Source organism: Scyliorhinus torazame, chromosome 7 (genome assembly GCF_047496885.1).
Source record: "Scyliorhinus torazame isolate Kashiwa2021f chromosome 7, sScyTor2.1, whole genome shotgun sequence".
Taxonomy (NCBI): Eukaryota; Metazoa; Chordata; class Chondrichthyes; order Carcharhiniformes; family Scyliorhinidae; genus Scyliorhinus; species Scyliorhinus torazame.
This window is the reverse complement of record NC_092713.1, coordinates 74,678,196-74,705,363: the sequence shown is the minus strand read 5'-3', so window position 1 is coordinate 74,705,363 and position 27,168 is coordinate 74,678,196. Positions and strand designations below refer to the sequence as shown.

Here is a 27,168-nt window from a genome sequence, read left to right as displayed (position 1 = left end):
TTACCTTTTACTTCACAACCAAATGCAGAAAAGGTCAGCATGAAATTTGGTAGACTGAAAGGTACATTAACAAAAACACTATTGTGCCCACAAAATTAGGCAAACCACCTATTCCACAGATATTTCCACTGTAGTAGTACTACAATTCAAATGCAGATTCTCCTGTGGCATATCAGCTGATCATTTTCTAACAACGTTAAGGACACATGTCACCCACATGATGGATTTCGTGACACATAACTGAATGATCACCGTTTACTTTTAAAACAATTTGACTTTATCAGTTTGTTTGAACAAATGCGTTTGCCTTAGCATATGAGAAAACTGTTTTTGATTCCTAACTATTGTAATCTTGAATTTTGTTAAATAACTAGTTGCCAATCCTTAAATTAGGAACAGGTATCTTATATGCATCTATCAATGCCAGTGAAATAAACTGTAAAACATTTAAAAAGTGCAGGTATATTTTACCAACGTTCTATTATTTTTATTACACAATTTAAACATTCTACCGTAACATTTGGGGACATTTTGACGTTTCATTTAATATAAATTAATCATTTTGTATATACACGCAGATTGAGCAAGGGAATTGCAGCGGAGCCACAGACTGCCCATCCCACAGCATTCATTATTTGACAACGTACTGGTTAAGCTTTTTCCAAAAGTGCGCGAAAGGTAATTACGGGCTATTTTACCAATGCAAAATATGACCGCACCAACAATTAACAATTCAAACAAGCAACTTTACACACCGGAATCATTTCTCTTGTCCGCCATTTTAATCCCACAATTCCTAGATTCCTCCACCCGAACGCTGAGTTGGTTACCTTGGTGACTGACTGGCAGCCAAGGGGGTGGAGGAGGAGGGGAGGAGGAGGAGCGAGGACAGCCAGGTGGGCGGTCACGCTGAGGGGGAGCATGAATCAGCGGCACGCGCCGAAACAAGGCTTCGAACGTTCGACAGCTGGCCGCGTGTCCCGGAGCGCATCGAACAGGCGACCGTTAAAAATAAAAGATCCGCCAGCTCGTGCCTTTCTTTCTGTTCTCGGGGGCTGCAGCTCAGGGGCGCGCTGGCCGGCCGGCAGGCAGCCCCCAGGACTGGAAAGCTCCCTTTTTAAAAACAATAAAACTGAGAATCGGTTCTCGGAGAGGAAAATGAAGGCATATTTCCATCGGTGACCATTAAAAACATTTTTTTTTTTTTTTTTTTTTTTGCAAGCTGTCGTGTTTAATGGCAATTAAAAAAAAACAACAAAACAAAAACACGCAGAGTGAGAAAGGTGCCGAGGATTTTTATCGGTTTAATGGCTCCTTTTGCATTTCCGAACGCGACGCGGTTGCAAGCGGCATTGCAGCTTGAGTGACTGGTGGGGGGGCGGGGCTCCTGGTGCCGGGGCGGGGGCCTCGTGTAGGCTTTTGTTACATTCGATGACGCCTGAGCGGCTTCACATGCAAATAGAGTACGCCAAGATAGCGAGGAGGATGCGTTTAAAAACTCAGGTACATTAAAAACTATAATCTGCAGATGCCGTGTGTATTCGGTTTTCACTTTTTAAAAAACCAAACAAAAATAAAGGAAGAGCTGTCTTGGGGGGGCTGTACCAGTTATCTAGTGTTGAAAAGTTTGACGCTCAGCCGTTGAGCTTCAGTGCTCCGGATCATCGAAAAAGCGATGGTTTTATTTTTGGCTTGGGGTGGAGTGGGAGTTTGTTTGCAAACAGATCAATCATTATTTACTGTGTCATAGTAATTGATGACATTCTGAGGAAAAACAAGTAGCACGATGAAATCTAATGAGACTTTAAGACCCTATTCGGCTCTTAATTATTCTATGATGTACACCTGTAAACCGGTCATTCAATACCAAGGGAATGATATCCCGTTTATTAAAAGATCTCGGATTCACTGCCTGCTGAGATGGTGTGAAAACCTCAACACGGTATGCTATATTAAATATATCGTGTGCGTGTGGAGTAAACAGGAGAATTTGGAAAATAAATATCTTTCTCAAGCAATTGTTTTCAATTCTGCCATTTTCTACGAGCACACAGCTTTATTTGTCAACGAGGATCATTTCAAGATTAATGTATGCAACGTGAGTTTCATCTGGGAGAATGTTTTCAAATTATTTACTACTGTATTTTTTTTGAAAAATTATAGTCACACCCAGCAAGTAACGATTGATGTAAATTACACACCGTTGGTCCTCAGCGCACCATTTTCCGCTGACTTAACATGAAAGGACATAAATCTCGGTTATTTTGGGAAATGTTTTCGTTCTTACCCGCCCACTGCCGGAAAAAACCGCCAAAACTCGAGATCTGGCGCCAAATTTGACCTAATGAAAGAAAAACTTTAATGCGCCTTTTTGAGGGTAGTAGTAACACATTCTCAAGGAATTCAGATTGAAGTAATTGTTCGTCATAAGAATCCTACCTAATACAATGCGTATTTCGTTTAGTTGTAAAGTTGTCCTTTTGAAAATATGCCTGTCTATTTGATCTTAAATTGGGAAACCCAATGGAATCTGCCTCGTAATTTTGGATCATCCGATTTTCTGCTGGAAGTGACAACGAGTACAGGAAACATCTGTTCATCAGCATAACAATGTAAAGACTTTTGATCCCTTGTGATCATCGTGCATTGTCCGTCCTTGACATTTGTCTTTAGCAGTCAGTCTTGCCATTTTCCTCCATTGCCCAGCTCGCTGTGACTCCCTTGAGTTGGTCATATTCTTATTTGCTCAGGAACAGCGAGAACAGTTACAGCAATGGCTCTTCTCTTTCAGAGGTACCCCACTGCCTCATCTACATGCTGCTTCTCAGCAACATCATTTACATAGGTGGATTAGCACAGTGGGCTAAACAGCTGGCTTGCAATGCAGAACAATACCAGCAGCGCGGGTTCAATTCCCGTACCGGCCTCCCCAAACAGGCGCTGGAATGTGGCGATGAGGGGCTTTTCACAGTAACCTCATTGAAGCCTACTTGTGACAAGTGATTATTATTATTTCATAGCGGAGCAGGAGCCTGCTCCGCCATTTATCATGATCACGGCTGATCATCCAACTCAATAGCCTAATCCTGCTTTTGCTTCCAACTCAAGAGCCTAATCCTGCTTCCTCCCCCTAACCTTTGATCCCATTCAGCCCAAGTGCTGTATCTAGCCTCTTGAATATATTCAATGTCTTAGCATTAACTACCTCCTGTAGTAATGAATTCCACAGCTCACCACTCTTTGGGTGAAGAAATGTCTCCTCATCTCTGTCCGAAATGGTTTCTCCTGAATCCTCAGACTGACCCCTGGTTCTGGACACACCCATCATCGGGAACATCTTCCCTGCATCTACCCTTTTATAAGTCTTATGAGATCCTTCCTCATTCTTCTGAACTATAGGAAGAACAATCTTAACCAAGTCAATCTCTCCTAATATGACAGTTCCGCCATCCCTGGAATCAGTCTGGTAAACCTTCACTGCACTCCCTCGAGAGCAAGTAAATCCTTCCTCAGAAAAGGAGACCAAAACAGTACACAATATTCCAGGTATGGCCTCACCAAGGCCCTGTATAATTACGACAACACATCCCTGCTCCTGTACTCGAAACCTCTCACAACGAAGGCCAACATACCATGAGCCTTCTTTACCGCCTGCTGCACCTACATGCTTACCTTCAGTGACTGGTGCACAAGGACACCCATGTCCCGCTGCACACCCCTCTCCCAATTTACAACCGTTGAGATAATGATCTGCCTTCCTGTTTTTGCTTCCAAAGTGAAAACATCACACTTATCCAAATTATACTGCATCTGCCATTGATTTGCCCACTCGCCCAACCTGTCCAGATCATGCTGTAGAATCTCTGCACCCTCGTCACAGTTCACCCTCCCACCAACTTGGTATCATCTGCAAACTTTTGAGATGTTACATTTTGTTCCCTCATCCAAATCATTAATATATATTGTGAATAAATTGGTTACTGCCTGCCAATTTGAAAAGGACCCATTAATTCCTATTCTTTGTTTGCTCTCTGCCAACCAGTTTTCTCACCACCTCAATACACTTCCCCCAATCCCTTGTGTTTTAATCTTGCACAATAATCTCTTATGCGAGACTTTGTCAAACACCTTCTGAAAGTCTAAATATACCACATCGACTGGCTCCCACTTGTCAACTGTACTAGTTACATCTTCAAAGAATTCAGATTTATCAAGCATAATTTCTCCTTCATAAATCCATGCTGACTCTGACTGATCCTGCCGTTGCTTTCTATATGTTCCGCTATAAAGTCCTTGATAATGGATTCAAGAATTTTCCCCACTACCAATAGGCTTACTGGTCAATAATTCCCTGTTTCCCCTCTACCTCTCTTTTGAATATTGGAGTGACATTAGCTACCCTCTAATCTGCAGGGATTGTTCCAGAGTCTGTAGAATCCCAGAAGATGACCAGCAATCCATCCACTATTTCCAGAGCCACCTCCTTCAGCACTCTGGGATGCAGATTATCAGGTCCTGGGGATATATCCACCTTCAATCCCATCAATTTTCCCAGCACCATTTCTCTACTAATATTGATCTCCCTCAGTTATACCTTTCATTCTCCAACATTTCTGGTATCTGATTTGTGTCCTCTTTTGTGAAGACAGAACCAAAGTATGTATTCAATTGCTCAGCCATTTCTTTGTCCTTAATAATACATTCCCCTGTTTCTGTCTGTAGGGGGCCTCCATTTGCCTTTACAAATCTCTTTCTCTTCACGTATCTATAGGAACATTTAGTGTTAGTCTTTATCTTCCCTGCAAGCTTACGTTCGTACTGTATTTTCCCCTTTTTAATCAATCCCTCCTTGGTCCTTTGCTGAATTTCTAGTTATATGCTGCTTTCACATGTCTTGCTCACCTCCTGTCTCCTATCAGGGTTCTTCTTCACCATTTAGTCGTGGATGGGCCTTAGTTTAATTCAGCTTAACAATGGGAAGATTGAAGCCAATTTATTCATCCCTTTGTTACTGACGTAAACTGCTTCCTGACTAAACCAGATTGTTCACAACCTTGGTAAACATTTGTGTACGAGCAGAGTTTTTGATTCCATATTGGCTCCATAAGAGCCACCTACCTTCACCTCTTTTGTTACCTACCTAAGCCCATCCCTGAGCCCATCTGCTGATTAAATTTTGTCAACTCATCTGGTTTACCTCCATGCTTAATGTGGCTGGCCTTCTATTCTCCACTCTTGGATATCAATGTGCTCTGCACCATTATGTGCAAGCTCTTTAGCAGGCTGCCCTGTGCACCTAGCATTTCCAGGTGTAACCACATTATCCTTCTTTAGTAGACTAAGCCCTGAAAGTCAGCATTGCAGAGTTCTCTGCAGTAGAGTTTGCAAGCATTCTTGATCTCTGGCACCTGCGCCACCTTATAAACTGCATTGCTCCCGCACATTTGTGCTTGTCATTCCTCATGTGAAACTCCGTTGTCTGGTCTACTTAAACGGGCATATTGTGCCAGTGTCTGAGTTGGTCGGTGCAAGACTAAGGTTATTTGGCAGTGCATCCTCAGGAAGGCTGGACTATTATATCACGATCGAAGTTGTATCTTCTCATTTTCAGCACTTGAAATGAAAGAGAGGAATAACAGTAACCGCCACTATCTGGTTATTATCATGTCTGTAGGAGCTTGTGCACAGCTTGAATGATGTGTATCCTATCCTACAACAGTACTTCAAAAATATTTATTTTAAGTTTAAAACCCTCAGGGTATTCAGACGTTTTAAAATGAGCTTTATAAGTGCAAACGTTTTTAATGTAAAGGGAAAGCAATGCGAGTTGATTGGCTTCTGAAAGCAGTTGTTTTTTATGTAATGTGTGTGTAGACTGTATTAGAGGTAAATAAATCAATGGCTAACACCCGCTTCCCATACCATTGATGGTTGCCTATCGTTTTCTATCACTGGGGAGAGGCGTTTAAACTCCAGTAGTATTCTCCAGTTGCCAGATTTTCTGCAAGGTAGAAGGGAGTGTTATTGACAATCTTGTGAGGTATTTGGAGAATGTGTCGATCGTGGTATAATAGTTGATATACTGTGTGCAATGAATGATGTGAGATGTAGGGAAGTGAGTGTTGCAATTGTCATGTGAGAGTACCCTTTAAGACATGGGTGTTTAAGAAATGTACCTTTAAGAAATGGAGCTGCTCATGTTACTGGAGTGATGTCAGAGTGTGGGTGGAGCTGAGCTCTACTTTTGCTTTTTTAGTTTCAGTTTGAGAAAGCTTGGTTGTGTCTGTGTTTTTCAGTGAGCTGAATCTGAAGTTAAAAGTGAGCTGCACTGCTGTTGATCTCTGCCATCAAACGACTCTGGATCATTTGGTGAATTCAGAAGAAGTATAAATGTTTTCAGTCTTGAATGTAAACCCTGATGTGCTCCTGTTTGGAGGTTTGTTAAGTCTTTTGGATGTTAAAAGAACAGCATACAGATTACTTAGTGTTGTATTCTTTGGGGGGGGGGGTATTTGATTTACTGGTTGCTAAGATGTTCACTGTTTCTTTTAGAAAGGTTAACTTGAGTTCATAGAATAAACATTGTTTTGTTTTACAAACCACTGGTCCATGTCTGCTGTAGAGAGAGCTGTGTGCTCCCCATACCACAATCTATTAAAAGTTGTGGATCAGGTGAACTCCATGATACATTTTGGGATTCTCTAAACCCTGACCCATAACAACTGGGGGCTCGAGGGGGATAAAAGTCTATCTATCGGATTGGCTAAGTAAACTTAAGGACAGTGAGGGGTGAGCATATTGTGGTTGCTTTTCAGGTGTGGTATTTTAGTTTAAGTGGGAGTGTGTTGTGGACAATGGCTCTTTCAGAGGCTCAGAAGTTTTTCGGGGTGGAGACGGTCACACGCAGTACCTTACGGACAGAGACTAAAAGCAGACTGTTAGATTTGGCAAAACAGTGCAGTTAACATCACCTGACAAAATGCGAAAAGATGAGGTAATTATGGCGGTGGCTAAGCATTTAATGTTGCCTGAGATACAGTTTGACTCATTGGAAATGGCAAAAATTCAGTTGCAAATTAAACAAACATGAGAACGAATTAAAGCAGTTTGAATACGAAAGAGAGAGAGGAACAGGAGAGAGAAGAAAGGAGAAAAGAAAGAATAGCCTTAGCAGGAGAAAGGGAGATACAGATCAGGGAAAAAGATAAAGAGAGAGAGTTTGAACTTCAGAAAATGGCCATGAAACATGACAGTCAGTTACAATTGGCAGACGTAAAGGGAAACGTACAGTTGGATGATAGTGATGAGGATAGTGAGAAAGAGCGTCAAAGGCTTGGTGGGAATCTATTTAAATATGTCCAAGCATTACCAAGGTTTGACGAGAAGGAGGTGGAAGCCTTTTTTATTTAATTTGAGAAGGTAGCTAAACAAATGAAATGGCCACAGGACATGTGGGTATTACTGATTCAAACAAAGCTGGTCGGTAGAGCTAGTGAAGGGTTTGCATCACTACTGGAGGAGGTATCTAGGACGCATGAGGAGGTGAAAAAATCCATCTTAGGTGCATATGAACTAGTACCTGAAGCCTACAGACAAAGGTTTAGAAATTTAAGGAAAGAATTTGGTCAAACATACATGGAGTTTGAAAGACTCAAACAGAGTAATTTTGATAGGTGGATAAGGGCCTTGAAAATAGACCAAACGTATGAAGCTCTCAGAGAAATTATACTTTTGGAGGAGTTTAAAAATTCAATTCATGTGGAAGAGCAGAGGGTAAAAACTGCGAGGTTAGCAGCAGAAATGGCAGATGATTATGAATTAGTTTATAAATCAAAGCTTGGTTTCCGACATCAGTTTCAGCCTGTGAGGGATAGAAACTGGGGACATGAGAAATACTCAAGTGGTAAAGGTAAATGTGATCTGATGGGAGATAATAAGGAGAGTGTACCTCAGGTTAAAATAGAAATCCAGGAGAGTGGAAAAGAAATGAAACGTTTCAAATGTTGTCACTGTAATAAAGTGGCCATGTAAAGTCACAGTGTTGGTGGTTGAAGAAAATCACTGGGAAGGTTGATGTGGTAAAACAGGATCAGACAGCGGGATTTGTCAGAGTGGTAAAGGAAAGCCCAAGTGAAACGAAGGAAGTGCAAAAGATTGTACAGCCTGATCAAGAGGTGATTGATAAGAAGGTGCCAGATCTCTTTAAAGAATTTACTTGTGTGGGTAAAGTTTGCTCATGTGTATCAGGAGGAGCAGGTAAAGAAGTCACAATTTTGAGAGATACGGTACGGTAGCTAGTCAGTCTTTAGTGGTAAGAGATGAGGAGTTATGTAGTTTGGGAAGAATGTTGCCAGAAAAGGTGGTAATATGTGGAATTCAGGTTGAGAGGAGTTATATAAGGTAAGGTTGGAAAGTCCAGTGAAGAGTGGTGAAGTGGTAATAGGAGTAATAGAGAAACTATCTTGTCCAGGAATACAGTTTATCTTGGGTAATGATATAGCTGGATCGCAAGTGGGAGTGATGCCTACTGTGGTTGATAAGCCAGTGGAAAATCAGACAACTGAAGTGTTGAAGGACGAATATACTGGTATTTTTCCGGATTGTGTAGTAACAAGGTCGCAAAGTCACAGGTTAAGACGAGGAGAAATCAAAGAGTGAAGTTGAAGTGCAATTGTCAGAAATGATTTTTGATCAGATGGTTGAACAAGAACAGGTGTAGGATGAGGCGGATATTTTTAGTTCAGGAAAATTGGCAGAGTTACAACAGAAAGATATAGAAATAAAACGGATGTATCAGAAAGCATATACGCAAGAGGAATCTGAGTGTATACCAGTGTGTTATTACCGTAAAAGTGATGTCTTGATGAGAAAATGGAGACCTTTACATATGCAGGCGGATGAAAAGTGGGCAGAAGTTCATCAAGTAGTATTGCCGGTAGGGTATAGAAAGATGTTGCGAGTTGCACATGAGGTACCAGTGGGAGATCATTTGGGAATAAGAAAAACACAAGCTAAAATCCAGAAACATTTTTATTGGCCTGGACTACATAAAGATGTAGTTAAACTTTGTCAATCATGTCACACATGTCAAGTGATAGGGAAACCTCAAGCAGTGATAAAACCAGCGCCCTTAATACCCATTCCAGCATTTGAGGAACCTTTTACAAGGGTCCTAATTGATTGCGTAAGACCGCTTCCTAAAACAAAAAGTGGGAATCAATATCTTTTGACTATAATGGATGTGTCTACTAGGTTTCCAGAGGCCATTCCAGTGTGAAGGAGTTACTTAAATTCTTTACTAGATATAGACTACCCACAGAAATTCAATCGGATCAAGGATCAAATTTTACTTCAAAGTTATTCAAAGAAGTTATGGATAGCTTAGGGATAAAACAATTTAAATCAACTGCGTACCATCCAGAATCGCAGGGAGCGTTAGAAAGGTGGCATCAGACATTAAAGACAATGTTGAGGGCGTATTGTCAAGATTATCCAGAGGATTGGGATAAAGGAATTCCATTTGTTGTGTTTGCAATTAGGGATGCTCCCAATGAGTCAAGCAAATTTAGTCCTTTTGAACTAATTTTTGGTCATCAGGTAAGAGGACCACTTAAATTGATTAAGGAAAAATTGGTGAGTGAGAAATCGGAAATTACATTATTGGATTACGTGTCAAATTTCAGGGAACGATTAAATAGAGCAGGTGAATTGGCGAGACAACATTTAAAAGTTGCACAATATGTGATGAGACGGGTTGCGGACAAGAAATCCAAAGTTCGTAGTTTTGCTAGTGGAGATAAAGTTTTAGTGTTGTTACCAATGGTAGGTATTTAAAAGCTAGGTTTTGTGGACCGTATCAAATTGAAAGGACATTAAGTGAGGTGAATTATGTGGTTATTAATACCAGATAGAAGGAAGAATCACCGAGTGTGTCATGTGAATATGCTAAAAAGGTACTTTGAAAGGGAAGGAGAGAAAAAGGAGGTTTTAATGATTCTAACTCAAAGTGACGAATCAAATCCAGATGACTGTGAATTTGACATACCTCAAATTAAATTGGAAAATGAGGATGTTCTTAAAAATTGGGATAAATTGTTGGGTTATCTTGCAGAGGAAAAACGAACTGACCTGAAAGAGTTATTGATATCACATGGGCAAGTTTGCAGAGATAAATTGGGAAGCACTAAAATGGCTATACATGATGTAGATGTGGGAAATGCTGTTCCAATCAAACAACATCCATATAGACTCAACCCTTTAGAATTGGCACAGGCTAACAAAGAGATTGAAAGTATGCTTACAAATGGCATAATTGAAGTGGGTTGCAGCCAATGGAGCTCACCCATAGTGATGGTACCAAAATCAGATGGTACCCAACGGTTGTGTGTGGACTATAGAAAGGTTAATGCAGTTACAAGAACGGACTCTTATCCTATCCCACGTTTGGAGGATTGCATTAAGAAAGTGGGACAATCAGCTTTTCTTTCCAGATTGGATTTACTTAAAGGTTACTGGCAGGTACCTTTATCCGAAAGGGCGAAGGAGATTTCAGCTTTTGTGACTCCAGATGGTATATACCAATTCAAAGTTATGCCATTTGGCATGAAAAACGCCCCAGCCACATTTCAACGGTTACCTAACAAAGTTGTTTCAGGATTACCCAATTGTGCGGTATACATTGACGATCTCATAATTTTCAGCCAGACATGGACAGAACATTTAAAACATCTGATGGAGTTATTCGATCGACTTCAGGAGGCGGGGTTGGTGATAAACCCAGCCAAAAGTGAATTTGGAAAAGCCCGAATCACTTTTCTTGAGTTTTCGGTACCCTCAAAACGAAGGGAAATAATGCGATTTCTTTGCACGAGTGGATTTGATTGAACATTTGTGCCAAAGTTTTGTAGCGTGATTGCTCCGCTGATGGACTTGCTGAAGAAACATCGAACATTTCAGTGGGCAGCGGACTTTCAACAGGCATTTGACTGCCTGAAAGCTGTGATAACCAATGCTCCTGTGTTGGAAAATTGCAAGGGACTCTGTGATCAGATTGAACTAAAGTATCTGACTTTAAAGAGAAATGTCGAGGCGTAGAGCAATGGCTGGATCTTGCAGAGACCTTCTTGTTCAAAGAGACTGTCAATCATGAAGGATTTCAGTTGGAGGAAGAACAACAAAAAGAAAATGGACTATTATTATACCTGTTTGCGTGTGTTGTTTTTTTGCAACGATAAAGTGTATTTATTGTGTGCATTTCTTAAAGAATGGTGAAACGGTGAAAAATGAAACCATCTTGAAGTTGATGGTTTAGTTTTTTTTCTTGGGGGGAGGTGTCATGTGAGAGTACCCTTTAAGAAATGTACCTTTAAGAAATGGAGCTGCTCATGTTACTGGAGTGATGTCAGTGTGGGTGGAACTGAGCTCTACTTTGCTTTTTTAGTTTCAGTTTGAGAAAGCTTGGGTGTGTGTGTTTTCAGTGAGCTGAATCTGAAGTTAAAAGTGAGCTGCACTGCTGTTGATCTCTGCCATCAAAAGACTATCTATGGATCATTTGGTGAATTCAGAAGAAGTATAAATGTTTTCAGTCTTGAATGTAAACCCTGATGTGCTCCTGTTTGGAGGTTTGTTAAGTCTTTTGGATGTTAAAAGAACAGCATACAGATTACTTAGTGTTGTATTCTTTGGGGGGTGTATTTGATTTACTGGTTGCTAAGATGTGCACTGTTTTAGAAAGTTAACTTGAGTTCATAGAATAAACATTGTTTTGTTTTAAAACCCACTGATCCATGTCTGCTGTACCATACCTGTCGAGTGAGCCGTGTGCTCCCCATACCACAATCTATTAAAAGTTGTGGGTCAGGTGAACTCCATGATCCACTTTGGGATTCTCTAAACTCTGACCCATGACACAATAGTATTGTATGTATGACAAAGAGGAGATGATGGTGTGGTTCATTGATTGCAGGGGCATTATGAGTAGCGAGGTTAGAGGTGGAAGAAGAAGGAAGATAACTCGTAATTTAATTGCCAATTTTCATTCGGTCATATATCTTTTTCTGGCATTGCACCTGTTCCTTGTAGCTAAGCTATTGGCACATACTTTCCCTTTTACCACTGTTCATCGGTGGTATAGAAACAGAATATGGTAAATTAGAGCCTGGTAATGTGAGTGCTCATGATAGAGGTATCGCATCCAAAATCCAGTTGCTAGAGTGGGTACTTATAATAATAATCTTTATTGACACAAGTAAGCTGACATTAACACTGCAATTAACTTACTGTGAAAAGCCCCTAGTCGCCACATTCCGGCATCTGTTCGGGTACACAGAGGGAGAATTCAGAATGTTCAATTCACCGAACAACACCCCTTTCGGGACTTGTGGGAGGAAACTGGAGCACCCGGAGGAAACCCACGCAGACATGGGAAGAACATGCAGACTCCGGACACAGTGACCCAAACCTGTTACCCTGGAGCTGTGAAGCAACAGTGCTACCCACTGTGCTACAGTGCCACCCATTACTTGGATAAAATATATTGCAGAGGGGTCCAGTGAATGGAGGGATGCAACAATGGTGGGACAAGCAGAAAAAGCTACTGGCAAGTTTAAATAATATTTGAATGTTCAGGGAGATGGTCAAAAAGCAAGATCCATGGACGAACAGAATGTGTTGAAAGAGTAGAGAGTAAGAAAGCACAATGCAATTACTGAAGGTGGGTCCAAAAGTGACGCTTGCATCAGAAAACAATCATGTTACAGAGGAAGAGCTTCCAATAGTGCAAGATGGAGATCTTGTGTAATAGTCCTATCAAACACAAACGCATAAGTAGAGGCTGTGGAATAAATTGAACAATTAAAGGGAGAAGCAGAAGTCCTCCTGATCATAAAGGTTTGGTGGCAGACAACAAACCTGGGGATAAAGGCAAAACAATGGAAGTTAGATGGTTGGAGGAAGTTTAGAGTTTGTTCTGAGATGCCGGATAAGGAAAAAACCACCTTTGTCACAGGTGGATTTGTACTAAAAACGTCCTTGCAAATGGGAGTTATATGAATAAAGCGAAGCTAGTTGCATGGGGTTTTGAAAAGCGTGACTCAGATGATCGAGTGGACTCTCCCTCATTTGGAAAAGTAATTTTGAACATTTTGTTTTGTCTCTTTTGGTCACATATTCAAGGGACCATTGATCAGTCAACATCAAGTCACATTTATGTTGGCCAATACTTTACAGGGATATGTATTTCTGAGACCACCCTAAAAGGCAGTAGAAGTAGAAAGAAAATCATGGAAACTCCACAAATGCCTCTATGCCTTGAATGATGCTTCCAGGGTGTGGCAGGTTCTAGTGAAATCTGTTTTGCTGAAATAGCAGATCCAAAAATGTTTTATTGGCATAAAGGAAAGCATAAAAGCATCTACATGATATGTGTAAATAATTTCTTCTAGATTGGTACTGCAAGATGTGTCATAGAATCCCTACAGTGCAGATGGAGGCTGTTCGGCCCATCAAGTCTGCACGGACCCTCTGAAAGAGCACCTAGACCAACTCCCCCACCTAACCTGCACATCCTGGACACTAAGGGGCAATTTAAATCAATCCACATAATGTGCACATCCTTGGATTATGGCAGGAGACCGGAGCACCCGGAAGTAACCCACGCAGACACGGGGAGAAAGTGCAAACTCCACACACAAGTCACCCAAGGCCAGAATTGAACCCGGGTCTCTCACGCTGTGAGGCAGAAGTGCTAGCCACTGTGCTACCGTGCTGCCCTACTGTGAGTACTGTTTGTGGAGTGTGTGATTAGCAAGACTAGAAAGGAACATCAAATTGGGAGTCAGGTCTAGTGGTATTTAAATATATTGGCTTAGATGCAGAGCGCAATAGGTATGGAATAACTTTAAATCAATAATCCTATTGAGAGACTAACTCCCATCCTGTTTAATTGTGCTGGATTCCCACAGAAAGATGATGTTATATCCAAAGACGAGATGGAACAAATGTGAAGCTCATTAGCACCTACAACTCTCCCTCCACTAATGGACCAGGGCTCCTCCATGTTGAGCACTGCTCAGAAGAATCATTCTCATTAGCAAGGGACTTGTGTTGTGTGGCAGTTTAAATAAATTTAGTGGCTCTTTGCTGGACATCCACACTCGACAGCACTGTGGGCCATGAAAAGTGGCAGGATTTTATTTGACCACAATCTAACCTCACTCTAGCATATCCCTCACTCTACCATTACCATTAAGCCGGAAGATGACGATGTCTGGTGGCAGCATGTAGAGGGGAAGTCGCAAGTTGGGTGGCTCCTGATCAAAGCGTGTTTTTAGGAGTTTAAATGTCCAGTCCTGGAGGTAATTTGGGAATGATTTGAGTGTAATAAGGTATAAAGAAGCCAAAGAATGTCAAAGATTCAAAGGAAAACAGATGTGAAGAAGGGAGGGAGTGAGAGTTCACCGTTGAGTGAGAAGACCTGCCCGGGGGCTGGCAAGATGGCGGAGGCTGGGCTGCCGGGTGGGGCCGCACTGCTTACGGCAGGGAAGATGACAGGTGATGTCCTTGGAGTTGGAGAAGCAGTTTGCAAAGCATCTGATGGTGCTGAGAAAGGAGATGGCGGTGGCATTGAAGGTGTTGGTGGAGGTGGCAATTGTCCCGGTGAGGGTGGCTGTGGCGAAGACATTGGCTGAGGTGAAGGAGCAGGGCGAGAAGATGAAGCGAGTGGAGGAGGCCACGTCGCAGCCAGTGATCAGCTCACCTCGATGGGGGATGAGCTGCAGAGGGTGGTCAAGGCCAACAAGGGTCTGCGAACAAAGTTGGAGGACTTGGAGAACCGCTCGAGGGGTCAAAACCTGAGGATTGTGGACCTGCCCAAGAGGATGGAGTGCTCGAGGCTGATGGACTACTTTGCCAAGATGTTGGCGGAACTAATGGTGGAGGGAGAGGAACCCTCTTAGTATGAACTGGACCGGGCTCATCGGTTGCTGAGGCCTAAGCCGAAATTGAAAGCCGCCAAGGGCAGTGATCATCTTTTCACAGGTACCACGTGGAGGTCTTGAACTGGGCAAAGCAGAAGCGGGAGGTGCTGGTGTTCGCATTTACCAGGACTTGACGGTGGAACTGGCAAGGAGGCGAGCGGCTTTCAGCTGTATAAAGACGGCATTGTACAACAGTGAGATGTGGTTTGGAGTGGTGTATCCAGCGAAGCTGAGGGTGATCTACAACTCCAGAGACTTCTATTCTGAGGCGGTGTAGGCGTTTGTGAAGGCAGAAGGCTTGGGGCAGAAGTGAAGAATGGGACTTAAGAGGTGTTGTGGACTGTGGAAGGGGGGTGGGGAGAGTATATATGCAGTTTTGACTTATGTTTTTACTTTATGTGCTGTTATAGAGGTTAATTGGATTAGGCCAGTTTTCAGAGGCTAGAGTCACAGTATAAAGGTGAGCCAGCTACAGTGCAGACTTTGTTTGCACTGAGTGCTAAATTTGGGTGCATTTGAGTGCCACAGTGAGAGTTGGTGACTGAGGGAGTTGGGTGAGGAGGGAGCAAGGCACTCCGTTCATTTCATTTCCTCAAAGAGCGAGAAGGGAGCCAGGAATTTACTGAGTGCAGCTGACTAGGAGCAGAGTAGGAGGGCGGAGTTCCAGTTGGTCCACAGGACAGCTATATTCTGTAAGGTAAGAGGGGATGGAGGCTAGGGCAGTTGCGTGCTCCTCCTGTAGGATGTGGGTGGTGAGGGATACCACCGGTGTCCCCGCTGACTATACCTGCAGGAAGTGCACCCAACTCCAGCTCCTCAGAGATCGTGTTAGGGAACTGGAGCTGGATGAACTTTGGATCATCCGGGAGACAGAGGGGGTAATCGAGAAGAATTACCGGGAGGTAGCCACACCCAAGATACAGGACAAGAGTAGCTGGGTTACAATCAGGGGAAGGAAAACCAACGGGCTGACAGTGCGGGGATCCCTTGTGGCTGTTCCCCTTCAAAACAAGTATACCATTTTGGATACTGTTGGGGGGATGACCTACCGGGGGAAGGCCCTAGCGGCCAGGTCTCTGGCACTGAGTCTGGCTCTGTGGCTCAGAAGGGAAGGGGGGAGAATAGAAAAGCAATAGTGATAGGAGACTCAATGGTTAGGGGAATGGATAGGAGATTCTGTGGTCGCGATCGAGACTCCCGGAACGTATGTTGCCTCCCGGGTGCCAGGGCCAGGGATGTCTCGGATCGAGTCTACAGGATTCTTAAGGGGGAGGGGGAGCAACCAGAAGTCGTGGTGCACATAGGCACCAACGACATAGCTGAGAAAAGGGATGAGGATCTTAAAAAGTGGGTTTAGGGAGTTAGGTTGGAAGCTAAAGAGCAGGACAAGCAGAGTAGTGAACTCGGGATTGCTACCGGTGCCACGTGCAAGTGAGGCAAGGAACAGAGAGCGAGTGCAGTTGAACACATGGCTACAGGGCTGGTGCAGGAGGGAAGGCTTCAGATATGTGGATCATTGGGATATCTTCTGGGGAAGGCGGTACCTGTACATGAAGGGCGGATTACACCTAAACTGGAGGGGCACCTGGGTGGGAGGTTTGCTAGAGCTCTTTGGGAGGGTTTAAACTAGTTTGGCAGGGGGATGGGAACCAGAGCTATGGATCAGAGGATAGAGTAACTGTTGAACAGGCAGAACTAGTATGCAGCAAGTCTGTGAGGAAGGATAGACATTTGATAGGGCAAAATTGCACTCGGCGGAATGGGTTAAAGTGTGTCTGTTTCAATGCAAGGAATGTCAGGAAAAAGGGAGATGAACTTTGAGCATGGATCAGTACTTGGAACTATGATGTTGTGGCCATTACGGAGACATGGATTTCACATGGGCAGAAATGGTTGTTAGATGTTCCGGGGTTTAGATGTTTTCAGAAGAATAGGGAGGAAGGTAAAAGAGGAGGGGGAGTGGCACTGTTAATTAGGGAGTGCACCACAGCTGCAGAAAAGGTGTTCGGGAAGGTTTGTCTACTGAGTCAGTATGGGTGGAAGTCAGAAACAAGAAAGGAGCAGCCACTTTATTGGGAGTTTTCTATAGAACCCCCAATAGCAGCAGAGAGATAGAGGAACAGATTGGGCGGCAGATCTTGGAAAAGTGCAGAAGTAACAGAGTTGTTGTCATGGGTGACTTCAACTTCCCTAATATTGACTGGAACCTCCTTACAGCAAATGGTTTGGATGGAGCAGATTTTGTACAGGAAGGATTCCTGACTCAATATTGTAGCCGTCTGGGATGGCCACTTCCAGAATACAAAATGGACAATGTTAAGAAAGCCAGCAGGAACACAGCCTATCTGCATATTGGAGAAAGAGCTCCCAGACGAGACTGAAACTGTAGCCCCATTAGCATATGGATGGCCCATCTCCGGGAACAAAGGAAGATACTTAAGTAACCGATCTGGCCCCAGACCTCGCGGCGCCAGTTCCCCAAACCGAAAGCAGAAAACAAAGCAGGTCAACGGCCACCTAGGACACGCCCAGCCATCAGGGCACCCACCCCTTTATTGGTCAGGATCAATGCGAATGATCAAGAAATGGCCCAGTTGATTGGGGCCAAGTTCAAGGCCTGCCCAAAAGTGGGCGAAGCCCCCTTCGGGTATAAGAAGAAGACCCTGAGAGAGAATTGCTCTCTTGGAATCGGCTCTCAAAGCGGAGAGACCCTTCCACCAGCTACACCAGAAGCCAGCAAGTCCAAGGTCAACGCTCGCTACCAGAGGGACGACCTTAGCTGTTCCCCTCTACCACTTCGACCCCAGCAGCCTCAGAACCGAACAACGGCCATTGTTCCTCTGACTGAGTGGGCGCCCAAAGTTAAGTATAGGCTTTAGCAGTAGTGATAGTTTAGGCTGTAGTATTTCGTGCATGAGTAGATATTGCTGTGTATGTAAATAAATAATATTGACTTTGAACTAACTAACTGGTGTACCGACTCTTTGATCAGTATTCGGGTTTGAACCTTGTGGCGGTATCGAAAGATACCTGGCGACTCTAAAGCAAACGTAATTGGAATTAAGGAAGACGACCATATTGACAGCCATATTTAGAAACATACAAAGAGAGCAGCATTATGTAGATAGGCCGACTAGGGGGGTGGCCATATTGGACTTGGTGCTCGGCAACGAACCAGGCCAGGTGTCAGATGTCTCGGTGGGAGAGCATTTCGGTGACAGTGACCACAACTCCTTGACCTTTACCAGAGTCATGGAGAGGGATAGGAACACACAGTATAGGAAGGTATTTACTTGGGGGAGGGGAAATTATACTGCTATTAGACAGGAGCTGAGGAGCATAAAATGGGAACAATTGTTCTTGGGGAAATGCACAACAGTAATGTGGGGATTGTTTAAGGAGCACTTGCTGTGAGTGCTGAATTGTTTCGTTACACTGAGACGAGGAAGGAATAGTAAGGTGAAGGAGCCTTGGATGACAAGAGAAGTGGAGCTTCTAGTCAAGGGGAAAAAGGAAGCTTACGTAAGGTTGAGGAAGCAAGGATCTGACTCGGCTCTCGAGGGTTACAAGGTAGCCAGGAAAGAACTCAAAAATGGACTGAGGAGAGCTAGAAGGGGGCATGAAAAAGCCCTGGCGGGAAGGATTAGGGAAAACCCCAAGGCGTTCTACACTTATGTGAGAAACAGGAGGATGATCAAATTGAGAGTAGGGCTGATCAGGGATAGTGGAGGGAACTTGTGCCCTTAGTCTGAAAAGATGGGGGAGGCCCTAAATGAATACTTTGCTTCAGTATTCACTAGAGAGAGGGACCTTGTTGCCCATGAGAACAGTGTGAACCATGTTAATAGACTCGCACAGGTTGATATTAAGAAGGAGGATGTGCTGGAAATTTTGAAAAGCATCTGGATACATAAGTCCCCTGAGCCTGATGGGATATACCCAAGGTTACTACAAGAAGCGAGGGAGGAGATTGCTGCGCCGTTCGCAATGATCTTTGCGTCCTCACTCTCCACTGGAGTAGTACCAGATGATTGGAGGGAGGCGAATGTTGTTCCCCTATTCAAGAAAGGGAATAGGGAAATCCCTGGGAATTACAGACCCATCAGTCTTGCGTCTGTGGTGAGCAAAATATTGGAAAGGATTCTGAGAGCTAGGATTTATGATTATTTAGAAAAACATAGTTTGATTAAAGATAGTCAGCATGGCTTTGTGAGGGGCAGGTCATGCCTCACAAGCCTCATTGAATTCTTTGAGGATGTGACGAGACACATTGATGAAGGTCGGGCAGTGGATGTGGTGTATATGGATTTCAGTAAGGCATTTGATAAGGTTCCCCATGGTAGGCTCATTCAGAAAGTTAGGGGGCATGGGTTACAAGGAAATTTGGCTGTCGGGATACAGAATTGGCTAGATGAAAGAAGATAGCGAGTGGTAGTGGAATGAAAGTATTCCGCCTGGAGGTCGGTGACCAGTGGTGTCCCGTAAGGATCTGTTCTGGGACCTCTGCTCTTTGTGGTTTTTATAAATGACTTGGATGAGGAAGTGGAAGGGTGGGTTAGTAAGTTTGCCAATGACACAAAGGTTGGTGGAGTTGTAGATAGTGTTGAGGGTTGTTGCAGGTTACAACAGGACATTGACAGGATGCAGAGCTGGGCTAAGAAGTGGCAGATGGAGTTCAACCTTGATGAATGTGAAGTGATTCATTTTGGAAGGTCGAATTTGAATTCTGAATACAGGGTTAAAGGCAGGATTCTTGGAAGTGTGGAGGAACAGAGGGAACTTGGCGTCCACGTACATAGATCCCTCAAAGTTGCCACCCAGGTTGATAGGGTAGTTAAGAAGGCGTATGGTGTGTTGGCTTTCATTAACAGGGGTATTGAGTTTAAGAGCTGCAAGGTTTTGTTGCAGCTTTATAAAACTCCAGTTAGACCACACTTGGAATATTGTGTCCAGTTCTGGTCGCCTCATTATAGGAAGGATGTGGATGCTTTGGAGAGGGTACAGAGGAGAATTACCAGGATGCTGCCTGGACTGGAGGGCATGTCTTATGAAGAAAGGTTGAGGGAGCTAGGGCTTTTCTCACTGGAACAAAGAAGGCAGAGAGGTGACTTGATAGAGGGGTACAAGGTGATGCGAGGCATGGATAGAGTGGATAGCCAGAGACTTTTCCCCAGGGTGGAAATGGCTGTCACGAGGGGACATAATTTTAAGGTGATTGGAGGAAGGTATAGGGGAGATGTCAGAGGTAGGTTCTTTACACAGAGAGTGGTGGTTGTGTGGAATGCACTGCAGGCAGAGGTGATGGAGTCAGAGTCATTAGGGACATTTAAGCGACTCTTAGGCACATGGACAGCAGTAAATTGAAGGGGTGTAGGTTAGGTTGATCTTGGATTAGGATAAATGGTCGGCACAACATCGTGTGCTGAAGGGCCTGTACTGTGCTGTACAGTTCTATATTGTATGTTAAGTTTTTTATTGTTCTTTGTCGCGTCGATTTTGTCAGATTTGTTTGATTGTTTTTCCTGGGAATGGACGGGAGGGGGGGACGGAGTGAAGGCCTGGGCTAGCGAATGGAGGTGTGGTGGGGGGAGGGGCTGTAGACATTGGAGCCTGGTGAGCAAATTTCAAGTGCCTTGGAGGTGTGAAAAGGTGGGGGGGAGGTGATCAATACTGTGTGAGGCTTTTTCAAGAGGAAGTGCAGGGGGGGATTCTGGGAGCGGGGGATGGGGTTCGATGTTAACAATGGCTAGGGGCGGATCAGGCCCAGTGGGCAGGACCCAGAGTTATGATATTGGATAGGAAGGGAGGGGGGGTGAGAGACACCCTGTTAGGACAGTTAGGTGGAACGTGAGGTGGTTGGGAGGCCCAGTGAAGAGGTTGAGGGTGCTTGCGCACCTTAAAAGTTTGAATGCTGATGTGGCGATGCTGCAGGAGAATCACTTGAGGGTGAAGGATTGGGTGAGGCTTAGCAAGGGCTGGGTTAGTCAGGTGTTTCACTCGGGCAGGAGGTTGCAGTCCTGGTTAGTAAAAGAGTGCGGTTCTAAATGGAGAAAGTGATGGCGGATCAAGGAAGTAGGTATGTGATATGACAGGGGCAGTGGAAGGGATGTTGGTGGCAACTGGGATGATGTAGGGTTTGCAAAGAAAGTGTGTGGGGCCATCTCCGACTCGGATTCACATGAATTGAAAGTCGGTGGAGACTGGAACTTGGTGCAGGAGCCAAGATTGGACAGGTCGTGGCCGCGGTCGCTTGTCCAGTCAAGGGGTGGGAGGGGGCAAAGGCTTGGCTGGACTTATGGTGGAAATGGGAGGAGTGGACCCTTGGACGTTTTTGCACCTAGGGGAGGCATTTGTTTTTCTCTTCGGTTCATAATGTCTATTCGACGATAGATATTTTTGTGGTGGGGAAGGCGCTGTTGAAGGCGTCAAGGAGTCGGAACATTCGACAATTGCAATTTCAGATCATGCGCCGCATTGGGTGGATGTGGTGTTGAAGAAGGGGGCACTGCAGAGGCTGGGGTGGAGATTATATGTGGAGCTGTTGGGAACCAAGGGTTTTGTGATAAGATTGGGAAAGTAATTGAGGAATATGTGGGGTTTAATTGTACGGGGGAGGTTTCGCAGATGGTGGTATGGGAAGCTTTGAAGGCAGTGGTGGTGGGGGGGTTAATATTGTTTAAGGCAAAGGTGGACAAGGAGGGGAGGGTGGAATGACAAAGGTTGACAGATGAGATATTGGAGGTAGACAGGAGGTATGCAGAGGATATGGATCCAGTACTGTTGGAAAAGAGGAAGGAGTTGCAGGTGAGCTTTGATCGGCTTTTCACAAGGAAGGCAGTGCGCTCATTGAGGCGGGCGAGGGGAGGAGTCTACGAGTATGAGGAGAAGGCAGGGTGCATATTGGCACGCCAACTTCGGAGGGAGGTGGCGGCAAGGGAAATTGTTCAGGTGCGGGATAGGGCAGGGAAGTTGGTGGTGACTCTGGACCAGATTAGTAGGATGTTTGAGGAGTTTTATGTGAGGTTGTACAGGTCGGAACCACCGGGGGAGGATCGGGGGATGCAGGAATTCCTGGATGGTTTGGGATATCCGAGGTTGGGGAGGAGGATAGGGCCACATTGGAGGGGGCAGTAGGGGAGCAGGAGATACAGGAAGCGATTGGGAAGATGCAGTCAGGGAAGGTAATGGGGCCGGATGGGTTTCCGCTGGAGAAATTTAGGGGTAAGTTGGCACCGCTGATGGTAAGGATGTTTGAGGAGGTGATAGGGGCGGGGATGTTGCCACAGACTTTGGGTCAAGCACCGATCTCAGTGTTGCTCATGAAGGATAAGGATCCGACAGAGCATGGGTCGTATAGGCCCATATCACTCTTGAGTGTGGATTCAAAGGTGTTGGCGGGAAGGTTGGAGGAGTTACTCCCGAAGGTGATAGGGGAAGATCAGGGTTTGTGAAAGGGAGGCAGCTCTTTTCGAACATTAGGAGGGTATTGAATGTAGTTGTTGCACCGGCAGAGGGGAGGGAGACAGAGGTGGTGGTGGCATTGGACGCAGAGAAGGCGTTTGACCGGGTAGGGTGTGGGTATTTGATGCCGGTTTGGGGGCAGTTTGGGATTGGGCTGCAATTTGTGGCATGGGTAAGATTACTATGCAGGGAGCGGAGGGCGAATGGCCGTATGAATTTAGGGTATTTTGCTCTGCACCGAGGGACCAGGCAAGGATGTCCTATGTCCCCCCTGTTTGCGCTTGCGATTGAGCCTTTGGCCATCGCGTTGAGGAGTTCGGGGGTGTGGAGGGGGATAGTACCGGGGGTGGAGCATAGGGTGTCCTTGTACACAGACAATTTGCTAAAAGGCTTGGCAAAGTCCACATGCACTTGCACCCATGTCCTGCATACTCACTCCCATGGATGTAGGGAGGCTGACGTAGGGAGTTTTTGATTCTTCTGGCAAAGGTTGCATTGTCTCACCAAATCAATTATATCTGAGTCGAGACCAGGCCACCAGATGTAGCTCCTGGTGAGCGTTTTTGATACCACAGGATGGCGATAATATAGTTCCATTATTATCGGGCGATGCCCTGGGCGAGGGACAACTACTCAGAATCCCCAAAGAATGATACCATCCTCAACATTGAGTTTGTCTTTTTTGGTCAGACAAGGCTTAATTTCCTCTGAGGGTTGTCCTCGGACTCCACCTTCTCGGATCATGTGCTTCAACTTTGACAGTGTTGGATCTTTTTGCATCCAGGCTGTAATTTGCCTTGCAGACACTGAAAAAGTCTATAAAACATTTAGGGTCATCATAACTTCTGGCCTTGCAAGAAGGGAGAGTCCACACCGAGTTGAATGAAATAATTTAAATTTATTTCAGGAGCTTTAGGTACATGGTACTCGGCGATATCCAATACGAAAATACTTGTGATCAGTAATCCTGGTATCCTTAGAAAGTAGTGTTAGGAGTAACAAAGGTTTTAGTTTGCCCATCCATCTTTAGGCCCCACTCAAATTTCATAACATTAAACATTTGTTCTCGAAAATCAGATTTTCTCTTTCAGTTGTCGATTAAGTATAAAGTTGTATTCTTTGGGTACACCCCAGTTTACTTGTCTTGGTTTTCCACCAAACTATTTGATTCACAATTTCCTGTTATTAAATGCAAACAGAACAATTGCCTCCCCCAGTACTCCTACGTAGGAGTACATTGGGCGGCACGGTAGCACAGTGGGTAGCACTGTTGCTTCACAGTGCCAGTGTCCCAGGCTCGATTCCCAGCTTGGGTCACTGTCTTTGCGAAGTCTGCACGTTCTCCCTGTATCTGCGTCGGTTTCCTCCCACAAGCCCTGTTAGGTAATTTGGACATTCTGAAATCTCCCTCCGTGTACCTGAACAGGTGTGGAATGTGGCGACTGGGGGCTTTTCACAGTAACAGTAACTTCATTGCAATGTTAATGTCAGCCTACTTGTAACAATAAAGATTGTTATTATTATTATAGAGTGAGTCCAGGCTTTATGCCGGAAGTGTTCAAGTCGCCTCGTCCCCTTAGTGGGGAAGCACATATTCCCCCAAGGATTCTGGGAATAGAATTCCCCGATGCCATAAGTCTCCTAAGGAGAGAGTTTATAACATCTCCGCCCCCGCCCCCTCCCTCTCCAATGGTCCGAAGGATCCTCCACAGGCGTTGAGGAGGAGGAGAAGCGGAAGGGGCAACGGACCCTCTTCGGCTCCGGCGCAATATCATGTCCCGGAAGCACTGGGTCTGACGTTGAACACCACGCCGGTGTTGCTCTCTTTGGTTGTGTCTGAATATGGCAGTCAATATGGTTGCCTTCCTTAATTCTAATTTCGTTTGCTCTAGAGTCGCCAGATATCTTTCAATACCGCCATACTGATCAAAGAATCGATACACCAGTCCGTCTGGTAGCGAGCGTTGACCTTGGGCTTACTTGCTTCTGGTGGACGGGTCTCTCCACTGTGAGAGCCAAGTCCAAGAGAACAATTCTCTCTTGGGGGCTCCTTCTTATACCCAAAGGGGCTTCACGCTCTTTTGGGCGGCCTTGAACCTGGCCCCAATCAATTGGGCTGTTTCTCGATCATTCCTATTGATTTCATCCAATAAAGGCGTGGGTGCCCTGATGGCTGGGCATGTCCTAGGTGGCCGTTGGCCTGCTTTGTTTCGGTCTCCTCTGGCGCCGGGTTGTCTGCCTTAGTATCGGTTACTCAAATGTTGCTCTTTTGTTCCCAGAGATCGGCCATTAGTATGCTAATGGGCCTACAGTTTTGGTCTTGTCTGGGAGCTGCAGCTCCAATAAACAGACAAGCTCTGAACCTGTTTGTTTTCTCAGCATTGTCCATTTTCCCTGCAATCTTTGCAAAGTGTCCATTTTGTAATCGGGAAGTGGCCATCCCAGATGGCTACACTGGGGAACGCCATTTTCTACTGGAACGCTGCAGTAGGATACTGGCAAGAGGCAGTTGAGTAGCAGATTCCACCTCGGAGGCGGCTGAAGGCTGCATGTCCATTTCAGAGTCTGAAGAGGCCATATCCTGCGGCCGCGTATCAAGGCCTTCATGTGGTGCCAGAATAGGGTTGTCTGGATCCTCCTGGACTAGGCACACATCAGGAACCGGACACTTTCTCCATATTGCGACATTTGGCAAACCTCGCAGAATATTCGCCATGATGTGCTAAAAAATTGCACACGCCAATGAGACCCCAAAAGGCAACCGGGTATATTCGTAGAGACCCCGCTGTGTATTAATTATATATATATTTTTTTAATAAATATATTTTATTAAAGTTTTTTGATCAAACAAAAATTTCCCATTTTACAACTTTGTAATAATATATACATTGATCGTTTTTTAAAAATAAATAATATGCTAACTAACGGCAACTGCCAACAACAAAATAAGAAACAGAAAAAGTAACTAAAATAGTAACTTCGTAACATCTAATATAAATAACTAATATATAAACACACACATAAAACCCCTGAGGACCCAAATGAGCCCTCTCCCCCCCTCCCCCCTGGGTTGCTGCTGCTACCTTTCCTATTTTCCCTTATCGCTCTGCGAGATAGTCGAGGAATGGTTGCCACCGCCTGGTGAACCCTTGAGCCGAACCTCTTAGTGCGTACTTTATCCGCTCCAATTTTATGAACCCTGCCATGTCATTGATCCAGGCCTCCACACCCGGGGGCTTAGCTTCTTTCCACATAAGTAGAATCCTTCGCCGGGCTACTAGGGACGCAAAGGCCAAAACATCGGCCTCTCTCGCCTCCTGCACTCCCGGCTCATCTGCAACCCCAAATATAGCCAACCCCCAGCCTGGTTCGACCCGGACCCCCACCACCTTTGAAATCACTTTTGCCACACCCACCCAGAACCCATGCAATACCGGACATGACCAAAACATGTGGGTGTGGTTCGCCGGGCTTCCCACACATCTCCCGCACCTATCCTCCACTCCAAAAAATCTACTCAGCCTTGTTCCAGTCATATGCGCCCTGTGTACAACCTTGAATTGTATCAGGCAGAGCCTGGCACACGAGGACGAAGAGTTTACCCTACTTAGGGCATCTGCCCACAGCCCCTCCTCAATCTCTTCCCCCAGCTCCTCCTCCCATTTTCCCTTCAGCTCCTCTACCATCGTCTCCCCCTCGTCTCTCATTTCCCTATATATATCTGACACCCTACCATCACCCACCCATGCCCCCAAAATCACTCTGTCCTGGATCTCTTGCGCCGGGAGCTGCGGAAATTCCCTCACCTGTTGCCTCACAAATGCCCTCACTTGCATATAGCGAAATGCATTCCCAGGTGGCAACCCATATTTTTCTGTCAGTGCTCCCAGACTCGCGAACGTCCCGTCTAAGAACAAGTCCTTCAATTTCGCAATTCCTGCTCGCTGCCAAGATTTAAATCCCCCATCTATCCTTCCCGGGACGAACCTATGGTTGTTCCTTATCGGGGACCACACTGAGGCACCCGTCACTCCCTTATGTCGTCTCCACTGCCCCCAAATTTTCAGCGTTGCCACCACCACTGGGTTTGTGGTGTATTTTTTCGGGGAGAACGGTAACGGCGCCGTCGCCAGTGCTTTTAGACTAGTTCCCCTACAGGACGCCATCTCCAGTCTTTTCCACGCCGCTCCTTCACTTAGACTCGGCAGTGCCAGTCCCCCTCTGTACCTACTGCGCTGCAGGAACCCCCTCTTTACTCTTGGGGTCTTTCCAGCCCACCCAAAGCTCATAATACTCTTGTCCACCTTCTTAAAAAAGGCCTTTGTAATCAGTACAGGGAGGCACTGGAACACAAAAAGAAACCTCGGAAGGACCACCATTTTAACCGCTTGCACCCTGCCCGCCAATGACAGGGGCGCCATGTCCCACCTCCTAAAGTCCTCTTCCATCTGCTCTACCAGTCGTGCCAAGTTAAGCTTATGCAAGGTTCCCCAGTTCCTGGCCACCTGGATCCCTAAATACCGGAAATCCCTTGTTACCCTCCTCAACGGTAAATCGACTATTCCCCTGCCCTGTTCCCCGGGGTGCATCACAAACAGTTCACTCTTCCCCATATTCAATTTATATCCTGAAAATTCTCCAAACTCCCTGAGTGTCTGCATTATCTCAGGCATCCCCTCCACTGGGTCCGCGACATACAACAACAAATCATCCGCGTATAATGACACCCGAT

General features: G+C 45.1%; 2 protein-coding genes across 7 annotated transcripts in view; one reads left to right on the top strand and one right to left on the bottom strand.

The window, feature by feature from the left end:
- The window catches only part of agbl4 (AGBL carboxypeptidase 4), a 1,365,393-nt gene extending 1,364,172 nt beyond the window's left edge, over window positions 1-1,221 (bottom strand). Inside the window, exon 1 of the mRNA XM_072510915.1 lies at window positions 756-1,221. Within this exon, the coding sequence (XP_072367016.1) occupies window positions 756-780 (25 nt within the window). The 5' untranslated portion in view covers window positions 781-1,221. The remainder of the gene's footprint in view (window positions 1-755) is intronic.
- A 156-nt stretch (window positions 1,222-1,377) lies between these two features.
- The window catches only part of elavl4 (ELAV like neuron-specific RNA binding protein 4), a 162,215-nt gene continuing 136,424 nt past the window's right edge, over window positions 1,378-27,168 (top strand). For 4 of the 6 annotated variants that reach the window (XM_072510919.1, XM_072510917.1, XM_072510918.1 and 1 more), the window contains exon 1: window positions 1,772-1,942. In XM_072510919.1, the coding sequence (XP_072367020.1) occupies window positions 1,787-1,942 (156 nt within the window). In that variant the 5' untranslated portion in view covers window positions 1,772-1,786. Of the gene's footprint in view, window positions 1,504-1,771; window positions 1,943-27,168 lie in introns of those variants that run through there. The other 2 variants (XM_072510927.1, XM_072510920.1) reach the window with 2 other exon arrangements.